Source organism: Drosophila mauritiana, chromosome 3R, assembly GCF_004382145.1.
Source record: "Drosophila mauritiana strain mau12 chromosome 3R, ASM438214v1, whole genome shotgun sequence".
Classification (NCBI taxonomy): Eukaryota; Metazoa; Arthropoda; class Insecta; order Diptera; family Drosophilidae; genus Drosophila; species Drosophila mauritiana.
The window spans coordinates 23,875,362-23,897,466 of NC_046670.1; the positions used below are offsets into that span (position 1 = coordinate 23,875,362).

The window sequence follows — 22,105 nt, forward strand, 5'->3', positions numbered from 1 at the left end:
CACAGAAGTATTATGTTAGAATCATAAACATGACGCTCGTGCGAGTTACAATTAAAAATTATATTGTATATTTTCATATAAAACTTGTAATTATTCTGTTGATTACCTTACTAAGTGTGCAATTTTAATGAATATAAATAATAATGTTTTCAAAATCAAAACTTCAAAGATTTTAATTGTTTATTTGTTATTTAAGAATGTTTTCTTAGCTGTAATATTAAACAATTTGATAATTCCCACTATTTGAAATCAACGACTGGTTCGTGGTTCACTGCGAACTAGTTCATTGCAGTCAAGTTGAACCTGCCAGCACTGCCGCGAACCGGAACCACAGTCAGCGAACGGAACCTGAACAGAACTGGAGACGCGACGCAAATGGAAAAGAAAACATAAACGCTGAAAGCTGGAAAAATGCGCTGTAAATCGCCAGCCGTTGGATTGCAAGTGCAAAAGCGCGTTGCCGAGTGTGCCCGTGAATAAATCGCAATGGAATAAGTTTGGGAAATTGCGACAAACAGCAGCGCAAAGCGACGGAACCCACACACGCCCCCGCACCACCCCCCCGCGCACCTAACGGGCGTTGCTAAATAATTTCTCCGGGGCGCTCCGCTGGACAAAAAGTGATTTTTTTTCTTTGGTTTTTATTCGTTGGCGTGCGCGTATAAATAAATAGCCGAAAGAGCCAGAGAAAATACAAGGCGGAGAAAATAAATCGGAGAAAAATCAGTACAAATCAGCGAATAGAAAGTGTATACCGCCTGCACTTGTGCCTGTATGTGCGTGAGTGTGAGTGCGAGTGAGCGAGTGTGTGTGATGTGTGTTTGTGTGCGGGGCGGAGAACACAAGGTGCAAAATGTTTACAAAAAAATCGCATGCCGACGTGAAGAAATCCACGGCCAAGTTGCAGGACTCCAAGAAGGATTCCGCCTCCCGATTGCGACACCTACGCATGATATTGGGTGAGTAGAACCTAGGATATTCCTGTCCAGATCCTAACATAGTTAATAGGCATATTTTGAAAACCCTTTTCGAAAATAACTATTTTCCAACCACTCGCCGTTGGTTTGCCCAATGAAACCAAGGTCTCGCGTTGGCGGTTCTGTTGACTGTTAATTATTTCATAATTTATTTGCATTCATAGCAATAACAATGAAACTGGTTGGCTTTATTTTTTATGCATATACTTTTTTTCGGCTCGGTGGGCGTCGTTCGCACCATTTTCGTTCCACGGTGGCTCGCTCTCAATGACGTTCTGCCCACAGGCTGCCAAACAACAGCAAAAAGTGGATCCACAGTGCTGGCCATTTCCTGTTGGGCGCCAAAGAACCTCCACATATGCGATGTACCCCACATAAGCCCCCCCATTCTTCCCGTAGAAAAACATTAATTTATGCAAAAACGGAAAAAAGATTACAGAAAAACATCTACACATGCTCCGCTATGTGGCAAGCGAAAATGTGTGAAACACGTTAAATGATAAAGAAGCGAACAAGTGGAGCTACAGTGTGGACTCGCTAGCGCGGACACAATTTACAATAATAATCAGCTTGCTTTATTTGTTTATTTTCTGCTTATATCCGTAGGTATTTCACACTGAAAACGGTGACTAAACTTAGCTTATTCATTTAGAAATGAATCAAATCTGAAAACAGAATATATGTTTTTACATCTTAAATAAATACACCCTTCAGTAGTCAAAACAAAATGCACGGAATTCTTCTAATTCTTCTTCTCTAATGAAACATGATTGCAACTTTTGATTCGGCTTACAGAATTTCGCCTGTATAAGCGAACAATGCACAGCAAGTACGGGTTTCGATATGAGCAATCTCCCACCTTCGCCAGCTTTTTTCAGTGGCTTTCTTTTTGTGTCACCTCAGCTAACGATTTCCAACAGGTGCCCCCCGCTACAGTAAACTACAAATACACCTGGCCACCCTGCGAGGCACTATTGTTGTTATTTCCTATTGTTGTTGCTGCCCGGTTGCCATTGTCCCTTGGCAAATTACACGCATTACACATTCTTCCCAATGGCTGCGTTACCAATTGTTGTTTTCTAACCCTTACAATAGGAAAATTACACCGAAAAAAGCTTTTTATTTTCTGTAATAAAAAGTTATCGAAACTCATATCGTTTATTGGTTTTAAAATATAATTAAACCACTTTAAGAAGCTGCTCATAAATATTTGTTACTTTAGCTTCACAATTATTTCAAATGACTATTCATACTCTAAAGTATCATATATGAATACAAATAGTTTAATATTTGCTGAAATATTCTTTAAAACCTATCACATTAGAATAGTTATCTAGAACATCAGTTCCATTTAATCGAAATAGACTTTTCTCTAGTTTTGTTTTTTTTTTCTGTGCAATGGTATTCGTCTTCGCTCTGTGCGTTTTGGCCTTCTGTTGAAACCGGTTTCAAAGGTTTCTTACTCTGTTTTACCTCTTTGTTTAGCTTTCTTCTGTTTTGCAGTGTGTTTTGCTGATGACAGCAAGCCGGCAATGGCAGTGTACCCCCCAACTCCCCGACCACCCACCTACCTACCAGACCCCAACTTCTCTGATTCATCACAAATCGCTGAGCACCCATCATAACGTGTTCTTTTCGTAACTTGACTTTAAATAGCTTTCTGGCCTCCAATTTACTTGTTGTTATTGTGCATATCGTCATGCGTGGTTTGCTATATGGATATGTTGGGAAACCATCGCCATCGTCTGGATAGGATTTGGCGATCTTATCAATGGTGACATGCACAGGTGCTGGGTTCGATGTTGCGTCACTATCTTGGTTGTTGCCCCCTGGCGCCATTTTCTTATCACTGATTTACAGGGAAAAACTAAGTCTACAATTTGGTAATATGTCAGTTGAATTAGTTTCTTATCTATGTAACGACGGCCTTTCAAGTTAATTACTTACGAATATCAGGTGTATTTCAAAGAGAATGGAATCCGTTTTGTCGATAGCCCTCCTCTCTAATACTTATGGAGAATATTAACCCAATATATGCAACTCTTATCTAAATTGTTGACCTATTTATATATATATTTCAGATAATGTGGAGCTAGAAGAATCGAAGTGCCTGTTCGAGACCAACTACAGTCATGTCTACTTCATACTCTACGACACCTTTATTCAAGCCGAGGCGAATCTAAAGCAAAAAGGTAAATTAAGCTATTCTGCGATTATCGCAGATCTGAATATATAATGTGAATCCAGTTGCAAAGATGTTTTTCTCAGCTTATTTATTTGCTGCTTAAAAAGAACTTAGAACAATGCCAAAATGTGATTGTTTTGTGTGTCTTATATTGATATTTTTTCATTTTTGTAGGTAAATAAAGTAATTGGCTAAAAAACAGAGTATCTGCACTTCGTTGACTCGTAGAATACATTATTGTTTTTCGGCCCATTTAATTTTGGTTAATTTGCGCGTATCTTTTGAGACCTTTTAAGTTCCAGCAATTAAACAAAACCAACAGCGACGATGTTAAATCTTGTGCTTGTTTGGGTTTCGGTATCTTTATGCTTTGTCCCATTTTTGGTAGAGCTAGTTATAAAAAAAACAAACGTGATATTCTAAATTGAACTCCTCATCTATTTCTATTTTACCCCCTTTTCTCTCTCTATTTTTGTAAATCCCCTAACTGGCAGAACTTCCGTTTCACATTGGTAAGTTTATGTGGTTTCTTATTGACTTGAATTGACCATCGAACTGCATCCGCTTCCTTCCCGCGACTTTGCTTTTGAACTCTGTCTACCATACCCACATGTGTCCACGTCCCATGGTCTTTCTTCTTGCGCTTGAAATCTCAGAATCGAATACGAATTGCACCATATGCACATCTCTCTCTTTCTCTCCCTCTGCATCTTGTGCTTGTCCAGACATTTCGATTGCATCCCAATTAGCAAGCAGGAATCTCTAAGTGGCTAATGGAGTCTTTTCACCTATAGAGCTCTTTTAATTTATTAAAACAGTGCACAAGGCGCATCGCGAGGAACTGGACGGTTCGCTATGGCTGCTGGAGAAGATTCTGTGCCTTCTGCCGGAATTGTTGGCCCGTCGGTGGCAATGCCATTCCCTAAGTCGCATCATGGCCAAGCTACTGCATCTGGGCAACTCGCCCAAGCTGCGACGCGAAGGTGTCAGGTTGGTAAATCTCTTAAGTACAATCCGAAACGAAATCTAATCAAATTATCTTTCCTCAGATACTTCTTACTGTGGTATCAGACACTAGGCGAAAATGCACCAGGCTACGTGCACGCCATGTACGCGGACCTCATCCCTGGCCTTATTGTACCCCAGAAAGGTGTGGTCGGTCCGGATACAGAGTTCAGTGCCTCGGACTTTCTCACTCATCCAAACATGAAGGCGGACGGCGGGATGGCCTCCGTTTTTCACGACAACGCATTCTCGCACCCCGTGCAGAGTTCGGAGGTCGTTGCCCTGTTGCCACCTTCATCCAGCGAAAAATCAGCGCCACCGGATCCACGAGATGGCCTGGAGGTACTGCTAAACAGCATGGTGCACACGACGGCCTGCCTGAGATGGCGGGATAATCGGGCCCAAAAGGATCATCGGGCATTTGCCTTCCTGCTGCAGCGATTTATGGATGTTTTCCTGCCAGTATTTTCGCCCAACTTTGATGTCAGTTGCTCTATTTACAATCCGCGATTGGACTTGCCCGTCATGCGATCCATAAACAAAAAGGAGGAGGTAATGGCCTCTTGCGTTGTGGTCCTCATCAACTGGGTGTCACGTTTCACCCACGAGCGGTTGCTGAGCCACCGATTGGACTGCACCTTACACATCGAGGACGTGGACCAAGTGCGTCTACACGGCTATCAGCAGGGTCTAACTGTCCGGGATGTGTTATATGTTAACCGCGAGAACATCAACTTTGTGCACGAGGTGTATCGTCAGGCGTTTTTGCTTAACTTCACTTCGAAGCCGCAAATAGAAGCAATTCGCACAGCAATCGCAGTTTATCGCGACTGGATGACAGGCGAGACGCCTCCACCGTTTCTATTGGAGCCAAACGATGATCCCCCGCCTCCATCAAATGCGGGTGGAACTCCCAGGAGTCAACGACTTCGCACACCATCTTATGTGGGCGCAATTGCAGGCTCCAAGGATCAGTTGGTACTTAGAGCTGGCCGGCAAAATGTGTTACAGGTAAGTCAACTTTTTTATGCCGACAGAATTTCCTATTTAATGTTTTCTATTTTTCAAGGTCTTTGTGACCAATGCGGCCAACGTGTTCCTGGTGAACACGGCCAACCTGAACATCTGCTTTCCCACCCGCTCGCGAAGTTATCGCTCCACGCCACTGGAGGAGCAGACGGAGATCTGCAAGAAGGTGCTGAATGTGTACCGCACGATGGTTATGAACACGGAAATGGACACGCGCACCTGGGAGCAACTACTAATGGTTTTACTGCAAGTGACCTCAATAGTGTTACACCAAAACCAGCATACATTGCCAAGTGGCACCAGCAAGAGTGCCACTTTGGGCGGAATCCTAGGGTCTGCTATATTCCAAACTCTCATTGTCACATGGATACGAGCGCACACCAAAGTGCCTGTCAACGTGCTGCTGTGGGAGAAGTTTTTGACTGTCCTGCAATCTTTGACGCACCGGGAGGAGCTCATTATTGAATGGAATAAGACGATTCAAACTCTGACTCGTGTGTTCTCGCGATACACTTACGGCATAAACTTGCTGGATCTACCTTTGGATCGAGTGGCTGAAAGTCGAGCGGAAAAGAGACGTCGCATTGGCAGCGTCTGGCAGGGATCGGGATCAAGCAGCGCTGCAAATGGCGGAAGTGCTGCTTCTGCTGCAATTAGCCAGAACAGGCAGCGGGAATCTCTGGCGGAGTCGAGCAGCAGTCGCTCGGAGGAGACCTCGTCGCAGGTCCCTCTTCCAAATCACCCTCGACCTCATCACCAGCACACGCAATCACAGGGAGGAACTGGCCATGGAACACGACCGATACCTTTAACTCCCATGCTAAGTAGAAGCTACAGCGAAGGAAGCCTAGCTTCAGCGGCTCGGAGTTCGAGGATACGACGTCGACGGGCGGCTACTCCAAAGCCTAAGGCGCTACAGCCGTCACAACTCGCAGAGAATCGCACTAATCCGCAGGACTTACGGCGCGCCATGTCCCTTGATTCGTTGGCGCGAAAAGGTGATGCAGAGGAAACGGACAGCTACCAGGAAGGAGACAATGAAAGTGGAGCGGGCTCGAGGAGTCCGTCTCCCACCGCCAGCAGTGGAATTGAAGGTGGCTCCATCAAGGATGCCCAACTGCAGATTGATGCGAGTTTGGATGATGCGAATTCTGGTAGTTACGGAAGTGGCAGTAACTCGGGCAGTGTTTCCGGACGTCGCTGTATTATTCTAGGAGGCTCAGCAGAGGGCTGGCATCCAGATTCCACCTCAATCATGTGGAAACGCATGCTTGGTGCTCTAGGCGATGTTAATCGCATTCCCAAAGCGGATTTACACGCCCAGGTGTTTATGCATCTGCTAGAAATGACGCAAAATCTCATTAAGATCAAGCAGAACCAAGGAATATCCACGGATAATCAGAGCACGCAACCGATACCTACTTTGGTACCGCCCATAGGAATTGTGGCACCGTGGTGTTACGGATCCCTTTCTCTGGATCGATCCTTCAAGAAGGGCAAACTCTGGGCCCTTCAATTGCTCTGTTCGCTTGCGATTCAAGGTGCTGTGAACATGCAACAGCTGCCCCTGTTCTATCATGCTCTCCATCAGCTGCTGACTGGCGAGGATCGGGACTTAATTTATGCAATTCTCAAGCACTTAGAAGGGCCTAGGCTCCTAAGTTTGCTTTTGCCAGGACACACCCTGCTGCTGTTGGACTTGGTCCATGCAAGTGCTATACTGCTGACTTCTCTGGAGGTCTCTAGGAGCACACCAAGAGCGGAGGTTGCCGCTCTCCTGGGATCGCTGCTTTGCTATCCGTCCTCGTTGCTGACACGCTCCGTCCTGCAGCCCACGCCGCAGAAGTTTGAGCTTATGGAGTGTTCGGACTTGCAAGACCACATCCTGAACATTGTGCTGCGGTGCGCCAGGCGAGAGCCTTCAGCCAAGGCACGATGCATTGCACTCTCTCAGCTCGGACAGTGGCTGCTAATGCGCCTTTCTCAGCCATTGCCGGCTTCGAATTCCGGAAGGGCTAACCTCTTTCAACAGGCGGTGCCGCATCACAAGGATGTGCATCCTAAGGAGACCTGTGTCTACAATCCGCGCATAAAGGAGGTGCTACAAGTGCTGCTCCAGGCGTTGCAGTTTAAGCATCACACCATTGCCATTGTAGCTGTGGATTCATTAAAGCTGTGCGCCGAGCGTGGACGCCAACTGGCGGCTATTGAAAGAGTTCCCCAGCTAATCATCACTGCCATCTGCAAAGCTTTGGAAATCCAAAGCGTAACCAAGCCCAAGGATTCCGACAAAGTGGTGCTGACTTCTCTGATGTTGTGCTTGGGCGAATTCTGTATGGCTATTCCTGCTCCTATTATGCTGACGCCCTTCAACGAACAAGGTGATACGCTAGTGCTCCAGGTACTCAGGGTACTGTTGCAAGTAGCTTCCGGTGCTCCGCGTCATGAGAGAGTGAAACTGACGGCCGATGATGACTTTGATATGCACATCGCACACGACGACCTTCAAGGCGATGGACGCCTGCCGGAAGCCACCTATCAGACCTCCGAGACCATCCAGAAGTGCATTACAGCCATTAAACTGTGTGCCAAAGCAGTGTCCATGCATTTGGTCACCCACATCGGTCACTTTCCTATGGGAATTGGAGCATCTCGCTTGAGTTCGATGGTCGAGGAGCAGGATGACATTGGAAATGCCGCCTATGGTGGTCAGGTGGAGACGAGACGCGATTCTGTGGAGCTTCCTTCTGTTGTAAATGCCCAAAATATGCAGCTATTCATGCTAAACTCTGGTCTGGTAGCCAGTTTTATTGAGCTGCCTACATTAAAACTTCCCGGTGGAGGTATAACCGCTGGCTTGGTTACAGCCGATAAGCAAGTTCGGGTCCTAATGAGGGATCTTAATGGAAAAGCTTGCTGGGATGCTTCTATCTTGTATTCAGAACCGCGCAAGGCGGAGGAACCACTAAAAACCACACCAAAGATTCAACACAGCCAACCGTTGGATTCCATGGCGTCCTCCATGGTGACACATGAGCTGCAAGCTCCTCGACACACTTTGCGACACCGACCGGCGGGAGTGCTGCCATTGGCCAAGGACATGGCACCGGATCTGGATCAATTGGACGATATGTTGGCCTATATTGGACACACCAGTCCAGAGTGTGTGGCTCCCACTGTAAGCCAGCTGAATGCTCCAACGAGCAGTCCTCTGAGTGGAAACCAAGAAGCTCAGGCCATTTCGGTAATTCTGAATCAACGCCTTTTGGAGCAGGAGTTCGTGACCCACTCGACTCAGGCTCCATCGCCGGCATTGCGACACGCCAGCTCGAATTCCTCACTGCAGCAACCGGATCAGAGGTCACTGCACTCCGCAACAGCCTCCTTTGATTCATTGCCCACCCGCACAGAGATGCCGTTCCAATATTGCCGGCTGCTCTTTTCACATTTGGGACTAGCAGGCTGGGAACGACGGTCTAGGACGCACTTGCTTCAGAGGAGCGAGAAACTCATGAGAGAACTGAGAAACGTTGATCTCCAAAAATGCCGGGAAACCCACAAAATGGCGGTTATTTATGTGGCCGCCGGGCAGGAGGATAAGGGAAGCATTCTTAGGAATACGAGTGGTAGCAGCACTTACGAGATGTTTGTTTCTGCCTTGGGTTGGGAGATCGATCTGGAGACGCACAACGGCTTCTTGGGCGGATTACCACGCCAAGGATGCGGAGCTACAGCTCCCTATTATGCTACTCCCTTTCTCGAGGTGGTTTACCATGTGGCCACCAGGATGCCCTCAGACTCTTCGGAGGCTATGCTCCTGAAGACGCGCCATCTTGGTAACGACGAGGTTCACATTGTGTGGAGCGAACACAATCGGGATTACAGGCGGGACATATTGCCCACTGAGTTTTGCGATGTGCTGATTGTGGTTTATCCGCTGCGGAATGGTTTGTTCCGGGTGACTGTGAACAGGAAGCCTGAAGTTCCATGGTTTGGACCATTGGCCAACGAGAGCGTGGTAAGTGGCGCCTGCTTGGCCACTCTTATTCGGGCAACCGCAATCAATGCCAGTCGAACGAAGCGCGCAGCCCTGCCTCTCTACCAACAATTGTAAGTGGAACTTATATGTTATTTTATTGTATATTCTGAGTGACTTTTATGTTCTTTTCTTCAGCTACGAGGAGCGCAACCGGTCGTTGGATAGCGTATCATCACGGTACAAGGAGAGCACCACCTTCGAAGACTTCGCTAGCCGCATCTACAATCCCATGCCACTGTCTACGCTGGGCACGCTAAGGGAATCCAATGCTAGCAGCTCGGCCGCACCTCTGGCTTCTGCATTGCTGGATCACAATCGTGCCTCCGTCAAAGGTAAGCTGAACTGATGGTTTGTGGAGAGCATTAATAACATTTCTATGCATCCAGGTTGGGTACAAGCCTCCATTGACTCAGGGCCCATAATGGGGATTGCGCCATCGGCCTCAGCTGGATCCACCGCGGCCATGGAGGCAGCCTCCGGAATGTCCTCCGCTTCGCCGCGTGGCCCTCGAAAACTGGGGGCTCCGTTCAAGAGCGTGACCAAGAAGCATTCGCTGCAGCATATCGCCGTCGGAGGCGGAGCAGGAGCTGGCGGTGACACGCCGCCCGAGAGCCCAACATTGCCGCAGCGACGCTTCAAATAAAACGTGTCCCTTTCCTCCGATTCCTGGTACTACCTGCACCCATTCCCTTCCCCACCAATCGGGCCGCGGGCCAAGCCAGGCCCGAAAAGATGCAGAGAGTTCTAATGCAAACGAAAAGTATTGCGAAACACGTTTCCTCCTATATTAGTTGTTGTAATTTATTTCGGTTTCCAGCTTAGTCTATCAGTGTATTTAACTATTTATTTCTACGGCTCCCAGTCGAGGGCTTCTCTCTACTACTATCCGCTCTATTTGATTTCCCATATAACACTGTGTTGTAATGCTTTGCGAATTTTATTTACCTAGTTACAATGATATCTTTTTACGTATTTATTTAAAAGTCCGCTCGCCTGCGATGCGGCTGTATTTTGCGTCCACTCAAACACTAATTTGAAATTATGTTATCTATGCAATCAATTATGTTAATTCATTCGATCTATTGTAAGAATATTTAGTTAATGAGCTTTAAGCATTCGAGTGCAAATTGATTATCAGCTAGCTGAACAATTGCTTTTTACGCATTTACTCAGTTTTAATCACTGTGCTGCGCTGTTTATCCAAAGCAATCTGTTATTCAATATTATAAATATATTGTATTTCTTTCCTTTTATGTCACATTTTACGCTTGGCCACAAGACGCAAATTCAAAGAATTCGAAAATCGTTTTAAGTGTCACGCACAAAATGCAAGAATAATCAAAATTCGAACATAGAAACTTGCTCTGCCCATTCAAAGCAACACATCAACTACTAGTATTATGTAATCGAGCTATATGTATAGGTAGCCTAGTTGTAAGCATTCTCTACTATCCAAAACCCTATCAGATGTCGATGGCAATCGTCACTAGGAGTGTGAGTCTTAGAAAGGAAAACAAAACAACAGAGTAACTAAAATTGTTCAAACAATCGCCTTTTATTTGTGTGTAAAAATGAAATTGTTATAAGATGATTTATTAACCAGTATAGGGATGTTCTTCATTTGTATTTCACTGCGAATTGTTTCAACGAATTGATCAAATTGATAGATTTATATTTATATATATTTACACCGAGATATGTTAATTTTGTATTTATGTAAAACGGGCAACTGAAAGTTAATTGCAATGCCTTTTTGTTGCACAAATGTTTTATGAAATCTGTAGTCTAATTAACACAATTAACTTTAAGCGAGTAAACATTTTTGTATAAAAAAAAAAACGCAAACAAAACCCAATAAATTGAAAAGCAAATTAATGCTATGTGAAATTTGTAACTAACACCAAGTAACGCATTATATACAACATACATTTACAACTACGATTTAATATGTATATTAATTTACTAATTTATTTGAGAAACAATCGAGTATTTTTCGTACAATAAATAACGTGAATTTCAAAGAGTTGAGCTCCAGCTGCGAACTTGTATTCCTCTTCCCCGTCTGCCAGATGTTGTTAACGTTTGCTGGTAATTAGCTGGACACGCAATCGCTCTACTGACACTCATTTCGCGTCTCCCAGGTGGCCCAGACTACTTATGGGCCCGGCCGGAGAGGTCATTGCCTTGACTCCTGTTTTTGGTAGTTTCTTTTTCAGGGGTGGTTTGCACCCGACCGCCCCCCGAAAGGGACAGACAAGTCGGCTGGCTGCCAGGGATCAGAGATGGCAAATGTCCAGGTACCAGGACAATGGGCCCAGCTGAATGTGGTACAATTTATTGGTAAAGTATTTAAACTTAACATAAAAGCAAATAATTATGAAAATAACGTGCTTATGACTTCATATTTAAAATACAAAGTTGCAGATTACGCTATATATTTCTTGCTCGACTATAATCTTTTCTTGGTTATACATCCCCCAAAGATAGCCCACCACTGGCAGGGATCTAGGAACGCTCTATGCTGTTTGCATAGTGCCGTAACCACCACTATCCATTCAGTGACGCCATAGCATTTGAATTTTCCCCGGAGCAGCGGCAAATACCCCTAATGGCTCATAGCCGCTTGGCGTGCGCACAGTTCTCGTCGAGCGGTCGTGTCGTCTGAACGTCTCCAGTTGTGGCTTTTCTTTTCCATCGGGTCAGACACACCAAGCTAGTGCCAAGTCCTACCGAACTGAGTGTTTCGAGTCCAAAAATGCGCACTCAAGTGCTAAGTTTTTGTTTAGCAATTTTGCTAATTGTTTGTCTGTTGTAAACAGAAGACGTATGTAATTAGATGCGGCAGCCAAGTGCCGCGGATCAGAGATGGGGAGCCGGCCGCAGAGGATACGCCGGATTGGGGACAGCCTGCAGATGCTAACCCGGGAAGCCAGGAGCGAAGTGGTGCGCTGCGAACGTAAGTGGTTTTATTCAAAAAATGCGTATACGCCCTGTAGAACATGCTTAAATCATCCAAGCTTAAGTGCTGAAATCACTGTAAAAATATTTTAAATAACTTTCACATGATGGTAAAGTGTTTAAATTGCGAGCTTTTTTTTATAAAATAAACATTACTAGCTATGTTCGTTTCGAATATGATTGATCACCACCACCATAACTCACCTGGAACCTTGTAACTCTGTAATTTTTTCATGTACGTCGCATTATCTGCTGGGGATTTGCATAAGGGGACGACGTCATCGTCAGTTTCAACATTGGGGCAAGGAATGATTTGCTTGTTTATCTAACGGTGGCGAAGACCTTATTATGACATGTGTGGCTGTGGATTCAATAGAAATCGTCAGGGCTAAAAATGTTTATCGCCTGCGAAAGGCATTCTAACCAGAGGAAATAGTTATTATGGTTTTTATTGGGCGCAACTCAGTCTATAAATAAGTTCCTTGGGTGGTAATTGTTTGGTTTGCTTGTGGTTTCAAAATAGGCTTAGAGCGCGATAAGCACGAATTAAGCAAATTATAGATTACAGAGCAAGTCATTTTAATATTTGTTGCTAACTAAGAAATTATGATATCTATTATATGATTCAAAACATCTGTTTGAAAAAGAAAGGATTAATAGTTTTTATGAAAATGACGAGACTTGTATATGCGATAAGACCCTCGAAACTTGAACGGCTCCCAAGTGACGAGCTTTATTGTTAGATGGAGTTTCGCGTTTAGCATAAGGAACCAGAAAAAAAACTAGATGCCTGCCAGGCACGCGATTTGCAGCACTCACATCGACGAGTCCTTCGAAGGCCTTTTGGCCGCTAATTAAGTTCACCTTGGACGTGAAAAAGCGGCGTGTTCTTTCAAGGTCATCGGCGATAATTGCGGCCATGGCAACTGCCGAAATGCCGAAACAATGGTCTTGCATACAGAACAGGATATTTGTGTTTCTATGAATATCGGATTAATGCGCGCCTCTGATTGAGGCAGCTTAATAATGGAAGATACAAATCGAACTGTGCATTTGTTTATTTATAAAAATTTATAAATAAACATGAAGGGAATAACGAATTTTGCAAATAGCTGAAAGCATTTAATGGAGTATAAATTCGCAAGCGTAGTTAACAAGGAGTACACAGAAATAAAACAGTGTTACGCACTTTCATAAGTAATAAAAAAATCTGCAAATATATAAAAATTAAAATTGTTTCGTAATTTAAACTACGCTTCAAAGTTATTCTCAAAACCCACATTCGCACCAATCAGAATGTAAAAATAAAACAATGAATTCCCATCCCACGCACGCCGTTTGTTATGAACAAAACAAGAAAATAAGAAAACAAAAAAAAAACAGTCAACAACAAACACGAAAGAACCAAATCAAAACAAAGGCAACCAGTTGCAGATTTTCGAAATCAAAACAAAACTGAAGAAGCTCGCTCCGGAGAGCCGCCATAAAGGCAACAAACACACAGTGAACTTGAGCTGTAGATATCGCTCTCTGTGGAGCGAATGAGAGCGAGAGAATGACGAAATCGGCTGGAGAATTATGGACTGGCATATATAGTCGCCTCAGTGTCTGAACAACAGTCACGAAAGTCGGACGGATTGAGAGCGCATAGAACGCAGAATTTGGAACGGTTTTATATCTTTTGGATGCGTGCCCGAACGTCGCGTGGATTAATTTCGTGTTTGGCAATTAACAGTGCCATCGCTTTTCATGCAAATCAGTGATATCGAAGCAGTGTAAATAACCCACATAAATGTCAAATCGAGTATAAGGCGCCCACATCCCCCCTTCCCCTTTCCCACCGCAAACCAACCCAAAACTTGACCTTGACTCATGTGCCCAGACGGATGTCACTTTTCCCAAACCAAAAACACCCATTCCAAACGACTTTAAGCCACTGAAAAACTCATATGTACATATGTATGTATGTTCGAGAACAAAAAGGTGTTAATTTCGGTTCGTTACGTATACGTAATGTGACAGGAAAATAGAAATGGAAATTGAAAGCCCGAACAACTGCCGGTCGCGCCAAATGTAAATTGATAGCCAAAGTGTTTCAAATACAATTGCTAAATTCGGTTGGATACCTTTCATATGTACAAACGAATACACCCGCACACTTTCGGTAATTTCAAATCAATTAATCTCAATTATTTCGATCGGTCAAGTGAACAGAATCGAGGCGAAAATCAAAAAGGCTGCGCGCTACATTAGGTTTGCTGAAAAGTGGAAGCTAAATCTATGATCGCAGTTATTAATTATATTTCTTATAAATTTCTGTAAATCCCTCTTTTTGCAAAATAAATTTTTGCCCTCATGTTTCGTAGAAATCACATAAGCTAAGTAAATTCAAAGTGCAAACGATAAAGACCGTTGCCCGATAAAAAGGCAAATGAACCATGTTCAACATATTTCATTTTTGTGATTACATACAGAAATTAATGCAAGTTTCTGACAAATTTTAACATTGTTTTCCTAATAAATGTTTATGCCTTATTTTTCATATCCATCAGTCACGTAATTTATTCCCAGCGAGATCCATAAAAATCGCGTTTGGAAAACAGATGTAAATTAAAAACTATTATTAGAAGTTTTGTGGATAAATACCAGATAAATGTGTTGAAAATATGTTTCGGGTGTGATAAAATTAAAAAAACCACAATAAAAACTAATATGCCAAAATGGAGCTGATAAAAAAATACAAGCAAGGAAAGCTAACCACCAGCGATATTGGCCATCTAAATCGTACGTTAAACATAAAATATTTTAACAATTTAAATATGCTTATTGTTTTTAGCATAAATACTGAGGGCAGCCCTTGGTTCCTAAAATACATTTTTGGGGTCGGCCTTCGGAGGGCTGAAGAAGGTGAAACCCAAAATAAAAAGCAAGATCCATAGAAACATTTAGAAATTAGAATGTCGCGTACTGTGAAAAGCCAATTGGTTAAATTTGAGGTGAACTGTCTGCTGCTATTGACAGCAAATGTTCAAGTCAATTAAAGCCATTTCACGGTTTTGTCCATCAGTCATGGAGGCTGCTTTTTGGGGGCGCGTCTTTCAGCATCAATAAACCGATTGAGTATATGTATTCGAGTGTTTTGAATGTTTCGAATGGGCAGAGACCGACCCAATAAATAATTCGATATACGTGAATTCACAGTGGGAATTCTGCTCTTCAACTTGTATATAAATTCATTATGTTTTTCAATTCATCGGACATAGATTGGAGCTGTTGTAACGTTAATCCCAGATAAAAGACAAGGCCTTCCAGCATTTCCAACGGCTACCTAAATTTGCCAACTTTATACAGTTTTTATAGCATCAATCAACTCATTAAAGGTGCTAAATTGGCCAACAGCTTTTTGGGCCCATACGCTAATATAAACTTCGTTGTGTTTGAATATAAACAATTTCACACTTGTGTCTTGCTGGGTCTGCCGATCTTCATCCTATAAATGTGTATAGTTCATTTGATGCAGCTCTCATCTGTCGATAAGTGGGGGAAGGTTTATTTGAGTGGGCGAAGTTCATAGTACGCATTCGCCATGTGGTTCCTGTTAATGGCATTAACGAATTGGCTAAAGTGCCAAGCTTCCGGGAGCCGTCGTTTGTAAACAAACACTTAGTCAAGAGTGATAGGAAAATTGTTAGCTGCTTGAAATGCAAAATTCAAAGAAGATTCTTGAAATGAAATTTTAAAAAAATTAACTAACTTTGTTGTGTAGCCTAATGCTGGTTGAGATTACTTCGCCAAGCTATTCGTAATATTTATTTATAGTTTTCTCTGCGAGGCTTCGCTTCTTTTGGGCCAAATTCAGTAACGAAACCTGGCCAAAAGCGATTGAGCTAACGACTGTCGACTTCTCGACTACCGCTGAATATTATTTACCCATGTTCCGGAGATGAGAGCGAATTCATGATGGAAATGATGTCATTCCGTTGGTGCCACTTTGCGACTGATCGTGCAACGCGCAGTAAATCGCTTTGTATCTATATGTGTATAAATGAGTCGGTGGCCGGCCAAAAAACATTCCGCTTAATGCGTTCAAAGCACTTGGGGCATGAAATCTGCGGTAGCAGCTCATCATCTATTCTCTCTATAGACATGTAAAATACAGCTGTCCATTATGAACCATAAAATGGAATGGTAATATAACATTTTCCCCTGATTTTGACATAGGACTTTTATTATGCACTCCGAGCATAGTCGTATATTTATCCACGAATCTGTTTGTTGACTCTGCCAGCGAATTGTTTTCTCTTTATTTCGAACAATATGCGGGAATATTTGCATCAATTGAAATGAATTTTATTGGGAGGCAGTCACGGTATCGACGTCATCTGAAAATGTTTCGCCCCGACTCGTTAACCGAGCTCTAAAACATTTGGCATGATATCATACCGCCGATAGAAACTCACACAAAAGCGTTAATAAACGAAGACCAGTTCACAGTTAGCGGATTCTTACACAAAACAAACAAACTCAAGCCGAACATAACTAGAAAGCCATAAATTATCGAATGTCTAACCTTCAATCACTCGAGTTTTCCATTTATTCATAATTTCGAAATCCATTGTTCGCAACAGTGCGTATACTTGATTTACGGCTCCTGACAGAGCCATAAATCGTTGTTTTTCCAAATGAAGCCATGTCTATTTGCGATCCATTAATTTCAAATTCAAATTTGTCAGCGGTCCGTTTGATAGAACAACATGTTTGCAATGCTAAAGCGTGCCAGAGGTTAAAAGTATGATTTCATTGTCTGATTTCTGATGTCTGTGTGCCATATTCAAAATGCAAAATCCAAATTCAATAAGAGAATGAAATGGAACCTAAGCAAATTCAGGCTCGTTTTTTGAATTTTTGTTCAGCTGAGATCAGGAAAATATAATGAATATTTGAAACACACATTTCAAGGTTGCCTTAAATTAACGAATTATTCTTACAATTTTTAAAGTATTGATATTATTATAAACTTGTTTTTTTGTTTTCTATTTAGATATGGTAATATGTCTCATGGTCCTGATAGCAGTATTCTCCATACTATGGAACATATCGCTGAACATGATATCGGGCGATCTGTACGAGGGAATAGTCAGTGCCAAACTTATCTTCCGGGAGCGCAGCGTTGATAAAATGGATGAGTCCAGCAAGGAGATCCTTCATCGGGATTTCATCAAAGCCACCCAGTATGCCTATGGAAGGCAGTATTCCGTGCAGGATGTCACACCTGAATCGCTGAAGAGCGAGAGCCGTAAGATAGCTTGAAAATTTATCTTTAGTTTATAATCAAATTAAATTCTTCTTTTTAGAAATCTATAAGTTACCGCATATCTACGAATCTATCGAGAATCGACCGAAATTGGAGCGTCTCATTGCTGAAAAGAAAGAGGAGGTTATTACTACCACGACGACTCCTCCACCGAAGATCACTTTCAATGCTGAGGCGGATCGCCACTTTTTGAGCACAAGTAAGAGTAAAGCAGCAAATTTTATTTAATTTATTAATAATAGATATCATTTTACCGAAGTGTCCATCGATGTTATGGCCACTCTCTGGGAAAGAGGACCCGGAGCTCAGTTTGTCTACGTATTTCCGCTCATATCAGAGATCGTGGCCATTATATGGACAGCCATGTGCTTGATTTACCAGACAGGCAGCAAAAAGAGCTCGTGAGTAAATAGGTTTTAAGTAGGTAACTAATGCTCATAATCATTTAATAACCGAATAATATTTTTCAGAGTTCTGCCGAAGCCGTGGCGCATTGTGGTGCCCTCCATCGTAATCTTCTCGGTGATGAGTTTGGGCAGTGTAATCTACACGATCCTGACCCATGGTCACCTAAAGCGCCTGTGTGGCCAACTGCGGGAGAATCTCACAGATCCTACTGCCATCACCTGCGGCGATGCCATCGCCCTGTTGCGTCCCATCATCCACGACCACAACGTATCCCATGATACTTATCTGGAGCTCTTCCGCTGCAGCTACGTGATCGGCATGGTACTGTGGATAGTGGCTCTGCTGGTCATGGTGCTGCGTTATGTATTCGCCGTGGACTTCCAGCTGGTGGACATTGATGATATGTTCGATAGCGGACGAAATGGCTCTGCCCAAGTCCAGATTCAACCGGTGTACACTGAGGTAGTGCAGCAGAGCAGTCCACAGCACCAGACGCAGATGCGTCCGAGATCGGAGGATGACTATCAGAGTGCCAGGTCGCGCTTGAGCGATCTTGCAGTGCCACTACTGGAGGTGCAGAGCCAGTCCCAGGTTCCGCCAACGAGCTTGGCCTAATCCTGCGGCTAGCCAACAGATCAGCAATCTCAGGTTTATTTTTATACGTTGTGTTAGTGTTTAGTATATCTAACGACTAAGGAATATTTTATCAACTAACCCAATGTAGGCTAAGTTTTAGGGGACCCTCTAGTCGAGAGTCCTCGATCAATCGATATTTCATTGATAGTTTTCACTATCCTTGCTTAGTGAACTTGTGCCTCGATATCAAATATCTAAAATGTGGCTTCATCAAGGCTATAGAAAATACTACAATACCATTATTGTGGCCCAAACCGAGTTTATGCAACCTAAAGCTTGCATACTCTTGGGCTGATGAGTTCAATCTGAGCTCGATATGCCTGATTAAACCACATTGTGCAGTCGATTCCTTCGACTTTAACCTCTGGTAACTTAAATCCATGAGTTTTATTTAAAATGCAACACAAAACCGAAAACAAGTGCGAATAAAATACAAATATTGTGTATACAAGACAGGAAACTCTTCAAGTTCCAGCTTAAAGCAGTTTCATGGTGATGGTCTTGGTTTCCAGATAGTTATCTAGTCCATCTTTGCCCAGTTCCCTGCCAATGCCAGAGTGCTTGTATCCACCAAATGGAGTGGAGGGCAGCACGGCATCATAGCAGTTGATCCACACAGAGCCGGCATCCACATTGTTGGCAAACTTCAGGGCCTTGTTGATGTCATTGGTAATAACGCCGGCGGCCAGACCATATTGCACATTGTTGGCCCGATCGATCATCTCCTCCAGGGAGCTGAACTTGAAGATCGATTGGACGGGGCCAAAGATCTCCTCCTGGGCAATCCGCATATCATCCTTCACGTCCGAGAAGACAGTGGGCTCTACGAAGAAACCGACGTTGCCGATCCTCTTGCCACCAGCCTGCAACTTGGCACCCTCCTTCTTGCCACTCTCGATGTAGCCCAACACCTTGGTCAGCATGTCATCGTCGATCTGGGGACCCTGCTGCACATTTTGCTCGAAGGGATTGCCCACCTTGCGGGCCTTAGCCTTGGCAGCTGCCTTGGCCACGAACTCGTCGTAGATCTTCTCGTGAACGTAGGTGCGACTGCCGGCACAGCAACTCTGGCCGTGATTGGAGAACAGCGCCTCGTGGGTGGTTTCCACGGCGAAGTCAACTGATGGGGGAAAGCAGGAATTAGTAGGTTCAGGGTCTAGTTTCAATGAGATCAGCAACTCACTGTCCGCATCATCGAAGACCACAACGGGACTCTTGCCTCCCAACTCCAGGGAGACCCTCTTCAAGTTCGACGTGGCTGCAGCCTGCATGACAATTCGTCCGATGTCCACGGAGCCGGTGAAAGCCACCTTGGCAATATCAGGATGAGAACTGATAGCAGCACCGGCAGTGGGACCGAATCCGTTGACCACATTGATCACACCGGCTGGGAAGCCAGCCTCCTTCGCCAAAGCAGCCATGTGAAGGGCAGTCAGAGGAGTCTGCTCCGCGGGTTTCATGATGATGGTGCATCCGACGGCCAGAGCAGGACCCCACTTCCAGGCCAGCATCAGCAGGGGATAGTTCCAGGGAATGATCTGGCCCACTACGCCCACCGGTTCCTTGCGGGTCATGGAGACAAAGCCGCCAGCGGGAATGGTGTCGCCGAAGAACTTGTCGGTCCAGCCGGCGTAGTACTGCAGCGTCAGGATCGAGTAGGTCACATCGAAGAGGGCCTCAGCGTAGGGCTTTCCATTGTCCTGGGTCTCCAAGCTGGCCAGGAATGCCTTGTCCCGATCCATCAGGGCACAGAGTCTGCAGGGGATTATTAGTATACTTTATTTACGTGTGATTTAAGGGTGAAACTCACTTGTTCATCAGATTGGTGCGCTGCAGAGGACTCAACTTGCGCCATTCCGAGTCGCGATGGAAGGCTTTCTTGGCCGCTTTCACAGCAAGGTCGATGTCAGCCTAATAAAATTATAAAAATAATCAACAGGTATATTATTATGACTATTTCACCATCCTATCTCTTTCGAGAATGCTGGACTCACCTTATCTCCCTCGGCGACCTGGACAATCTCCTTGGACGTAGCCGGATTGAAGGTGGCAAAGGTCTTGCCCGAAACCGAATCAACGAACTCATTGTTGATGAAAAGCTATAAATAAATTAATCAAGGGAGTTGGCACTTAATGCAAAGTAAATGGAACCAATGGAATCTTCCCCCACCTGACAGTAATTGGGTTCGCACTGGGCATAAGTATGCTCAAATTTCGACCACTTTCGTGAAACAGCCAATTGGTGTGCCAGTAATTTTTGCAATTTGTTCATCATTGTTAGCCCAGTTTGTCAGCGATTACTTATCCGCTCAAACAAGTTATCAACCCCCCGGATTGGCCCATTTCAATTTGCCGGGGACACGCGATAATGTAAACACTGTAAAGTGTAATTCTAGTCACGATTCCAAATTGTTGAGGTTTATAAAAAAATGACAAAACTGTTGACAATAAACCAAAGTAGTTTGAGGCTGTTATCTAGTGTTGATTTAAATTATAATGGGTTGTTGGGCGATAAGAAATCGTAAGACCAGCGTTCTTAAACTTTCAAGATAAAGTAGTCCGCTTATAGTAGTCAATTGGAAACAATAATAAATATAGAAAAGTGGGCTATAAAAATCATGGAATTATAGGGAGTTCTTACTTTACAGAGAAAGAATCTTTACTAGTTGATCTTATAATTGTTTAGTTTTCTTTTATATTTTATATTTCTTAATTTCGCCATTGTAAATGAGCGTTCAAAGTCTCATCCGTATCAGAAAAAAAAGGCAAGTACATGTTGGACCCCTACGAATGTTTTCTTATCAGCTTAGCAAACTTCTTAATTATTATTGCTCTTTTTTTTGTTGAATCTTTTTATTTTTTCGTCCCACATCTGTTGATAACAATTTAAGCCCTCTATCTGTGAACAAACTAATTGCTGTTTTTTTGAAAAAATATTCGTACATCTGCATAAAGAGGCCGAAATTGCGAATATTTGTACATATGTGCGTAAATTGCGACACAAACGAGTTTGGTGTGTGCTGCGTTTTAATAGGCAGCATACTTTAAATCATTTAACTTGTATTGCAGGAAGTGCAAGTTCAATGCACCTGGCCTAAGTGCATCGAAGTAATAGGGTATTGCATTATTTAATATACAGCTGCCCACACAATATTTTTACATACTCACTTTTGTGTACTTGGGCTTGGCGTTGGGATCGGCCATATTGAGCAATATATACACGTTCAAGAACTGGAATAGAAACCGGCTGTCTGGGAGTCGTCGCGAAACTGAAACTGAAATGCTGCCAGATGCCGATTTATATAGAGCCCGATAACTGGCTATCAGCGATTTGTTTTGCACTGCCGTTCATCACATTCTCACTGTGCTTGTGGTCCTCCTCTGAATTATCATATGCCGGCCGGCATATACAAATGCCCTACAATGTGTAGGTATTGTCCATCGATTTTTTAAGTTATAGAGTTTAAACAAATAGTTGTACTAGAATTTTTAGCTAAAATAGAATGTTTTAAAACTAAATTTAATTTTAGCATACTTGGTGATATTGATTTATC

The 22,105-nt window shown here is 43.6% G+C and overlaps 3 protein-coding genes across 5 annotated transcripts; 2 read left to right on the forward strand and 1 right to left on the reverse strand.

Annotated features, from left to right (window-relative positions):
* The first annotated feature begins 344 nt into the window (after positions 1 to 344).
* On the forward strand, positions 345 to 11,226 carry LOC117142580 (probable Rho GTPase-activating protein CG5521). Of its 2 annotated transcripts, XM_033306649.1 has the most exons (8): positions 345 to 959; positions 3,059 to 3,169; positions 3,657 to 3,674; positions 3,981 to 4,152; positions 4,212 to 5,178; positions 5,237 to 9,306; positions 9,371 to 9,567; positions 9,622 to 11,226. In XM_033306649.1, exons 1-8 carry the CDS (start codon positions 854 to 856, stop codon positions 9,876 to 9,878), a joined length of 5,898 nt encoding a protein of 1,965 aa, XP_033162540.1. In that variant the 5' UTR covers positions 345 to 853; the 3' UTR covers positions 9,879 to 11,226. The 2 variants fall into 2 exon arrangements, with proteins under 2 accessions (XP_033162540.1, XP_033162541.1); XM_033306650.1 differs by lacking the exon at positions 3,657 to 3,674.
* Positions 11,227 to 11,899: 673 nt separating this feature from the next.
* Positions 11,900 to 18,988, forward strand: LOC117143890. Of its 2 annotated transcripts, XM_033308792.1 has the most exons (6): positions 13,812 to 13,968; positions 14,746 to 14,977; positions 17,235 to 17,489; positions 17,548 to 17,706; positions 17,767 to 17,908; positions 17,978 to 18,988. In XM_033308792.1, exons 2-6 carry the CDS (start codon positions 14,914 to 14,916, stop codon positions 18,528 to 18,530), a joined length of 1,173 nt encoding a protein of 390 aa, XP_033164683.1. In that variant the 5' UTR covers positions 13,812 to 13,968; positions 14,746 to 14,913; the 3' UTR covers positions 18,531 to 18,988. The 2 variants fall into 2 exon arrangements, with proteins under 2 accessions (XP_033164682.1, XP_033164683.1); XM_033308791.1 differs by lacking the exons at positions 13,812 to 13,968; positions 14,746 to 14,977 and adding an exon at positions 11,900 to 12,191.
* LOC117143889 (aldehyde dehydrogenase X, mitochondrial) lies at positions 18,924 to 21,828 on the reverse strand. The gene is made up of 5 exons (XM_033308790.1): positions 21,720 to 21,828; positions 20,546 to 20,650; positions 20,362 to 20,462; positions 19,735 to 20,306; positions 18,924 to 19,671 (listed from the first exon to the last, which is right to left on the reverse strand). The coding sequence occupies exons 1-5, from the start codon at positions 21,753 to 21,755 to the stop codon at positions 19,028 to 19,030; spliced, it is 1,458 nt and encodes a 485-aa protein (XP_033164681.1). The 5' UTR covers positions 21,756 to 21,828; the 3' UTR covers positions 18,924 to 19,027.
* Positions 21,829 to 22,105: the final 277 nt, after the last annotated feature.